We start from the raw sequence: 8,981 nt of genomic DNA on the forward strand, positions 1-8,981 counted from the left end.
CTGCATAGTCTGTTGGATCAGGGGATTGCTCTGCAAGAAAAACTAAAAAAGCTAAGTAGCACTTGGATTTATTTTCCTAATGTTTCAGTTTAGTTCATAAATTACAGCAGATTTTGAGACTTCCTTGGATAACATAGAAAATGAAGGAGCTAATATGTTGACTTTGGGAGTGAATATATCACTAGATGTTTTGAGGAGCTAAATATGCAAGAAATTCCAGGGTTCAAGTCATACCAAAATATGACATCTTTTTTAATAAATATAAATTCTGATGGGAAAATAAGCTATAAAGTAAGATTGGGAGTATCTTGGAATGTTAAGATTAACTATTTGCTTGTTTTTAATTTTATTTTCCTCCCTCTCTGTAGGCTGGTAGAAGTGGAAAGACAGTCCCAGAATTGGAAAAAACAGTTGGTTTGATGAAAAAGGTTGTAGAGAGAGTCCAAAGAGAAAATGAAGAACTCAAAAAAACTCCAGCTGTCGTTTCTAATGAGAAATTACTTGGTCTTGAACAGGAAAATGAGAGGCTAAAGGTAGTCATTTATCTCAAATAACTATATGTAGATAGTTTGTATGCAGGTTAGTAGGAAAATGGAGCAGCAAGCCTTTTGTTGATACTGATTGTCACAAGTGTTTTAAAAATACCAAATGTAAAACATGCAGACTAGAAAAGCAAAACTGCATTTCAGCATAACGTAGTGCATGATATATGCAAAGGTACTTTGCACCTTAAAGATACATTTAACCATGTGATGAAATGTTATGTTCACTGTGCTAGGTATCTGTAACTATGCTGTGCTTTAAAAATGGAAATCTGAAATTCTCTACTAAGCAATGTATACGTGTTTTAACAAACTGTTTGATATTTAGTCTGAAATGGAAAAACTGAAACTTGACCTGGAGGGCCAGCTGAGTATGCGTTATGAATCTAAAACCAAAGGAATGGAAAAAGTCATTACTGAAAATGAGAGACTGCGTAAAGAACTGAAAAAGGTATGGTCGTTGTAATGTATCCCTTTATTTCCATTACTTACTGGTTGTGGGAAGTATATAGATATATGGGGTTTTATTTTTTAATAGGTTGATACAGCACTGATACTGCTATGACAGATTTTTTTCGTTACATGTGAAGAGGAGATATCCAAGGCCTAGCCCAAGGCAGAGTTTGGAAGTTGTAGTGCTAGTAATCTTGGATGCAGTTACCCTCTAAATCAGCACTGACCCTGTCTCACCTTCATTTTAGACAATACTGTGCTTCATGTGAGGTTAAGTATTCCATAAGCCTTTGCTTTTATTGAACAATAGGAAGCTGACAGTGGAGAGAAGCTACGAATAGCGAAGAATAGCTTGGAGATATTAAATGAGAAGTTAACTGTACAGCTGGAGGAAACCATTAAGAAGCTAAATTTGGTTGAGAGCCAACTTGATGGAGCTGACAGCAAAAGCTGGAAGGCCATTGTAACAAGGTAGGAATTGAGAATGTTGTAAGGAAGGTAAACACAAGTGTTAATTCCTTTTTAAATATTAACAAATTAACACTTCCGTAATTTTTCCATCCTCTTTTGAATATAGTTTTGTATTATCCATAATTTATTTTTTGGCTATTAGCATACAGAACCAGTATGCAGATCTCTGATATGAGTCCAACAGAGATCTAGTGTCCTTAAGTACTTAAGTTAGCTGCTTCTTCTATATAACAGACAATTACTTAATCTCCCTTCTTCAGATCAGCTCTAGATCTCTGGATAGTTCTGGTAAAGGAAGCATTTTGTGTTCACTGCTGCTTGAAATATATTCTGTTTGCGCTTTGTGGAATAATGTCAGCATTTCTGCTGAAATAGAAAGTGTTTAAATACCTTACTGCATGGACAACAATTTGAAAGAAAACATGGAAGCCAGCAACCTGCATTCTCCAGCTTGATGGCATTTGAATCTGCCTTTAACCACGTGAATGTGCAAAGGTTGTGTTAGGAAAGCCAGTGGGATTTCTGTATTCCTTGGGACATGTAGACATAGCAGAGGTATGTGTGTTCTGAGGACCCAGAAAGCTAATTGCAGTCAGCCAGTTGATTCTGTTTTCTGTAGAAGGGATAAAAACTCAGAGACCAACACTGGAATATCTTATCCAGTATATAAAATGAAGTTTGGGGATTGCCATTTTTAGATAAAACTCAGACTTTAAAATCAGCCTTTAACAGCTAGTATATTGGCTCAGTAGTTTTAATATAGTTATTCTTTCAGTTGTTCACTTCTTTTGAAAAACATTTCTGAACTATTATGTGAATCAAAACTTTTACTTGCATTTCCTTTAATATGATTTTCAAGTAAGTGAATAACATTAAGACATTATTAACCCAAAGGAGCTGCTTGGGCACTTTTAACATGCAGTCCACTTCACCCACACATCTTCCAAAGCATGGAAGTGGTAACAAAATATTTGCTAGTGCCAACAAAGGGGTGTCATCCAAGTGACCCTTCGGAAGGCTCTTTGGCAGGAAGCAAGATGTTGGACATTGTATTGCTATCTGAAAATCCACTTCAGATGGGAGACTGTATTACATGATTCAGAATTACCTTCCAACATTTTGGATTCTACACAAACCTTGTTTTGTAGCCTCGTATGGCTCAAAGCAAAATGGAATCTTCCTCAAACTGCTGTTACTTCAGGGTAAACATAATTTACTGCAGAACAGTTTTGCCATTGGAGTCTTCATGTTCTGTATCTGTATTAGCCCTTTTCTCAGGACAATATTTTCCAAAAATTATTAAATCGTAAGAGAAATACTGTCAAATGTATAACACTGAACTAAGACCCAACCAGTGTACATGCTGAATCAGTAATCCTTTTAGCAGCAGGTAGTTTGGGGTTTATGTTCAACAGCACACAAAGATTCCTGCCCCCCTTTAATAAAGTGTCGACACAAAGAGAGATCCACAAAGTGCAATATTTGGAAAAGCCTTTATTCTGAGATTATAGATGTATTTTTCATTACGCTTCTTTCAGCTCACTTTATTTTATAAGACTGATTATTATTTCTAGGCCAAGGCCCTGAATATATTTTAGGGTATACTTCATGCCATTTATTCTCCTAAAGATATTTTAATGTCGGTTTCTGCAAAAGTATTAACTTCTGCTCTTATCTTCTTCTAAATAAAATTACTACCAGAATGCACGAAACGAAGTTGAAGGAAATGGAAATGGATATTGCTAAAAAAGCCCAAAGCATTACTGACCTTAAACGGCTGCTTCAGGAAGCAACAGAACGTGAACACAATGCTGATAAAAATTTACAAGATCTAAAAGAACAAGTGAGTAAAATTTAGCCAGATTATTCTGATAATAGAATGCTTAATACTAATTATTTCTTTCTAGTGCCTATAGTAGCAGAGTAGTATTTTTGTCTCTGATCCATTCTTTTATAGGTTTTTCCTGTCATAGTTGCTGTAACTATATTTACATCTTTTAACTAATTAATGAGGTTTACCACATATGATCAATATATATTCTTGACTTGCAGTCTTAGAGGAAAACTATTTACTGTGTTGTTCTGTAGCGCTTTTTTTTTTTTTTAATAGTTTCATTGATCACATGAAAGCCTGTAGCTACAGATGCTTCAGATGGTCCTAAAATCTTTATAGCTTGTTCTGCAGAGTGCTGCAGGGACTTCTCATTTATTAGTATGTGCATGGTTTTCACCCCCAGACATCTTGTACAGGCCATTCTCAGTGTAAGGTATTGATTACAAAACTTTCAACACAGGAAGACATATATGGGTTATATATAAGCAAGTCAATGTGATCAATAAATAGAACTTGAGTTGATTCCTATAAAATAATTATTTTGTTAATTTTTGCTTGGTTTTCCTTTTCTAAAGTCAGTGTTGTTAACATGAACTGTGCAGCAGCAAAATTAACTCAGACATAAAATTCTTTCATTATGTGGTATTACTCCGGAGCAGCACACTTTCCAGTTTCTTTGATGTCTCAAATACTGATGAAGGGATGTGGTCAAGGTTAACTACATTTCAAAAAAAAGAGAGATTGATTGTGGAAAAAACCCTATATCCTTACCATTTTAGGTAATAACAGAACAAAGGCCTGTCATTAACAGTAGCCTCATGAGTGTTCAAAAACTGTCAGTGCATTCATAAACTGTATGTAATCTCATATTTAAACCATTAAGTTTTTGCTCCTGCATCTTTACCAAGAGGCACTTCTAGGCTAACTGCCTCTCTGCTCAGGGGCCTATTCTAACTTCATGATTGCAGGTCATACCTAGTCAAGGTAAACTCCTTTGGGTTCTCATTGCAAAATCACAGGCTTTTCATATTATCTTTCAAAAGCCACCTAGGTAAGCAAATAAGCATGTCAGTAGTATTTTTAAAGCACTTAAACGATTTAGGCATATGTATACCTCCTGCTGATGTAGCTATCTGCCTAACTTTCTTTGTAAATGTAACTTCTGAGTACTTTTTTTGTCACCCCTCATGAAATATATAGCAATGATCTGTACTAACTTTGTAAAGGCTGTTGAGAATCAGCTTGGTGGAAACTGTCAGTAGATGAACACTTCTTTGGCATTTTTTTCTGATAACCTTGGTTATATCCTTAGTATTACCTTCATTTTTTAATCCTGTATCCAAGAACTCCATCTGAACTGCACTGTCTGTGGATACTGTTTTCAAGAGTAAAACTTTCTTAATTTTTCTTTAAAGACTGAGCTTCTCAAACACCTTCCTGAAGGTGCAAGGACAGTGCAAAGCCTCATTGAAGAGCTTCAGATGTTAAGGTAACATACTTCTAAATAACTAAATACCTCGGTCAATATATGAAATACATGCCAATATACATGAAAGAAAAATGACATTGCAGTTTTTAGTTAATATTTTATGTTCTAAAATATTTTAATAATTATTCTAAAATTGTTTTATATTCCAGAATAACTAATGATCGATTAGAGAAAGAAAAAGCAGAACTAGAGCACCAGATGGAGGATTGTAAGTACCACAGATACACCTGTACAAGTGAAGGTCCTGCAGCTGGTAATAATTTTCAAACTCCACAGATCTTTCTGTATTTAGAACCTAAAACTACTTTTACTTAATATCTGTGTGCAATCTACAGAATTATTTGAATAGTGTAAATGGGAGCAGACTAAGGTCTTGGATTTTTGAATACTTACACAAGGTTTTTGTTGAGAATTTTTAGTAAAAATCTCCATAATTGATTACCTTGAGCAAGAGGCTGTAATATTTGTATGATTTTTTCCCCCCTCACAAGATGTGTAGCTCGTGCCACTTGTTTTATTAACCTCAAAAGACTGTAAGATGTCAGTCAGTGAAATCCTCTTGCCCTACCCCTTTTGCTTTGGGTTCAAAGCTGCTAGAGAACGTCTGTTTCCAGATACCGGCTCTGTGAATGATTTAAGACTTAGCAGATATCAATCCCATGGGAAAAGCAGAGCACTACAGAGCAGCACATTGCCATATGACTGGAAAAAAACCCTAACAAACCAAGACAAACTACCTCTGTTGAAGTTATGAATACATTTTACAAGATCCTTATGTTATTTCCGTATTTCCTAATGCAGAGAAAGTGTCCATGTCCTATGTCTCAGAAGTGTGCTAATAGACTGGCCACTGGACTACTGCATTCACTCACAGGAACTAGACACCACCACCTACTTTGTACAAGAAAGGAAAAGCCCAGATGACTTGAATTTTTGGTGATCCCGCTGGGGTTTACACACTTTAACCGTTTCACCTTTCAGGAGATGCAGAATTACTGAAACAAGATTATTCATGCCATCGATTTTAATTCCTTTAAGATTTCGTAACAAATCATCATTATTTTTGCAGCACACAATGAAATTGCAGAGAAGGATAAAAATGGCAAGCTAATGACAGAAGAAGTAGCTGACCTCCAGACACAGCTGGAAGCCTCAGAGCTGGAAAAACAGCAATTAAAGGTGAGTTGCAAGGATTATACTATACAAGATAATGGTTAGCTAGAAAGAGCTGTTTACTATTTAAATTAATATTTAATGACAAAGTCAATTTCTAAACATTATGTTTACAAAGCCTATTTTGTTCTTAGTGAATGTGCTGTTTGTGGGTAGTTTTGTCTCTAAAGAACTTCCTTATTCTCTCATCATTTAACCTCTAAGAAAAAGGCCAGAAAAGCTGTTGTTTGGTATTAGAAAGTTCTGGATAAATGTGGTACTCTTTCATTCTTTTTAACAGGAAGAGATAAAAAAGCTGAGAAAAGAACTAGAAAACTATGACCCTTCCTTTTTTGAAGAACTTGAGGATCTGAAATATAACTACAATGAAGAAGTAAAAAAAAATATTGTCTTAGAAGAGAGATTAAAGCAGCTTTCTGAAGAGTTTGGCATTGAAGTGGATAGTCAAGGCAATGTTTCTGTTGAGTAGGCTAGTGTTTAGTATCCTCAGGATTGATATAGAATCTGTGGGGCAGTTACATAGTATTTATTTGTCTGCGTTTATCTTGGAATAATACAAGTTATTAAAAGTTCAGTTTGCACACACCTGAGTGCAGAACTGGATTAGTCAACAGTTCACAGTCAGTTTTTATGTTTGAGTCAAAAGTAAGTTTTACCTCTCCCAACTCCTTTGCAATACTGTATTTTAATTCAGAACAGTTAATTTGGGTAACACATAGGTGTCAGATAAGTTAAAACCTTGAGCTTATCCTAAAAATTGAGAAACTTAAAATGTACTAAGTATGCCAAGTTCCAGATCAGTAAGAGTATATAATTTGTTCTTGCTGCCTCATGTGACCATACTATTTAACTCTGAACTCAGGGTCAGTGTGCTGAATGGATGTCTAGTCTTACATCCCTGATTATTTTTATTGTCTTAGAGATTAAAGCAGCTTTCTGAAGAGTTTGGCATTGAAGTGGATAGTCAAGGCAATGTTTCTGTTGAGTAGGCTAGTGTTTAGTATCCTCAGGATTGATATAGAATCTGTGGGGCAGTTACATAGTATTTATTTGTCTGCGTTTATCTTGGAATAATACAAGTTATTAAAAGTTCAGTTTGCACACACCTGAGTGCAGAACTGGATTAGTCAACAGTTCACAGTCAGTTTGCATTGAAGTGGATAGTCAAGGCAATGTTTCTGTTGAGTAGGCTAGTGTTTAGTATCCTCAGGATTGATATAGAATCTGTGGGGCAGTTACATAGTATTTATTTGTCTGCGTTTATCTTGGAATAATACAAGTTATTAAAAGTTCAGTTTGCACACACCTGAGTGCAGAACTGGATTAGTCAACAGTTCACAGTCAGTTTTTATGTTTGAGTCAAAAGTAAGTTTTACCTCTCCCAACTCCTTTGCAATACTGTATTTTAATTCAGAACAGTTAATTTGGGTAACACATAGGTGTCAGATAAGTTAAAACCTTGAGCTTATCCTAAAAATTGAGAAACTTAAAATGTACTAAGTATGCCAAGTTCCAGATCAGTAAGAGTATATAATTTGTTCTTGCTGCCTCATGTGACCATACTATTTAACTCTGAACTCAGGGTCAGTGTGCTGAATGGATGTCTAGTCTTACATCCCTGATTATTTTTACCTCGATTTTAGAAAATCCAAGAACAAGGAACTGAAAATGAAGTTATAGTATTTCAGCCAAACTAATGGGATTTTTGTACATAAATGATTTCTTGTTTTGTATATTTTCTATAGCTGGATGTACACTTCTATAGCAGAGATAAAATAAAGCCAACTCAAACATTCAGTCTCACCTTTATTATTTATCACCTATATTATTTACATACCTCATCTTACTTAATATGCCCTTGATGATGTTTCCTAATTGAGATGCAGTTGTAGCTGAGAGTTACTAAGCTAAGTCATAGCTCTCTCCTATTATTAAGAATCTTCGAAACCAAACTCGTGTACTTTGTATTACTTAACTCTTTTGGTCCCAAAATAGTGGAAGTGCCTGTAGGATACAGGTTAATTGGGTTTTCAAGTAATAGCATAATGCTGTATCTTACCAGTTAAATAATACAGGGAAAAGTTTTTCCCCATAAGAAACTGTTACAACTTTTTAATAAAAACTATCAAATTTTAGGACTAATTCTGGTCCCATCTGAAATATGTTCTTTACTGTTAAGAAACTAGATCCTAAATCTGAAACCTGCATATAATACTGTCGTCATAACTATATTTACAGAAGTGTAACCTATGTAACTTTTCCAGTTGACTGCATCCACTAGCTGAGCTATTAGGACCAGCCACTGTTAGACAACAGACTTCTTACACTTAAATATTTTAAGTTTCCAGAAATGGGTTCAAAAGAGAAGGATTTTTCAGAGGAGAAAATAAACATGCTGAATGAGTCATTTAGGACAAACTTAAAAAGATACAGGCCCTGGGCTGTTGCCTAAGCTAGAAGGTTATTTACAAAGAGTTCTGTGGTACACACAAGTATAAGCAATGCAGCAGATACAACAATTAAAAAAGAAAAATCATTTCAAGCATCAAACTTTATATCTTTGAGTCTGTCAAATCTCTGACCATCCAAATTGGAAAAATGGTGAAACAAACTCTTTGGTTCAAAGTCACAGTCATATTTAGTTCTATTAAAAGAAATAACAACAGGCTGAGAATTCAGGTATGTCTCTGCAAGTGGCCAGGGTAAGCCAAGATGATGGCGATGGAGCTACAAAAAAAAGAAAGAAAATCAGTTCAGCAATTTTGATAGAGTAGCACAAAAATTCCCAACTCGGGGTGTCTGTGTGGATTCTAGGACCCTCTGCATTAGTGCACTTAAAACCATTAATCAGTTATCTGAATAACACAAATAACAATAAAGCACCAAAGGCAAACCAGAACTAAAGTGTCTTCCACAGTTTCAGAAATAATACAAACTTGCTAATTAATAAAACAATCACATTAAGAATACTTTTCTGTAAGTCAGCATTGCAAAAACTTTAATAATAATTTTTTTAAAT

The 8,981-nt window shown here is 35.0% G+C and overlaps 1 protein-coding gene across 1 annotated transcript in view; it reads left to right on the plus strand.

Annotated features, from left to right (window-relative positions):
- The window catches only part of CEP290 (centrosomal protein 290kDa), a 43,348-nt gene extending 36,917 nt beyond the window's left edge, over positions 1-6,431 (plus strand). The window contains exons 45-52 of the mRNA XM_009082913.1: positions 369-533; positions 871-993; positions 1,306-1,466; positions 3,168-3,309; positions 4,716-4,789; positions 4,939-5,042; positions 5,859-5,968; positions 6,243-6,431. Coding sequence (XP_009081161.1) covers positions 369-533; positions 871-993; positions 1,306-1,466; positions 3,168-3,309; positions 4,716-4,789; positions 4,939-5,042; positions 5,859-5,968; positions 6,243-6,431 — 1,068 coding nt within the window. The remainder of the gene's footprint in view (positions 1-368; positions 534-870; positions 994-1,305; positions 1,467-3,167; positions 3,310-4,715; positions 4,790-4,938; positions 5,043-5,858; positions 5,969-6,242) is intronic.
- Positions 6,432-8,981: the final 2,550 nt, after the last annotated feature.

The sequence above is a fragment of the Acanthisitta chloris genome, unplaced genomic scaffold, assembly GCF_000695815.1.
Source record: "Acanthisitta chloris isolate BGI_N310 unplaced genomic scaffold, ASM69581v1 scaffold8889, whole genome shotgun sequence".
Lineage (NCBI taxonomy): Eukaryota > Metazoa > Chordata > Aves > Passeriformes > Acanthisittidae > Acanthisitta > Acanthisitta chloris.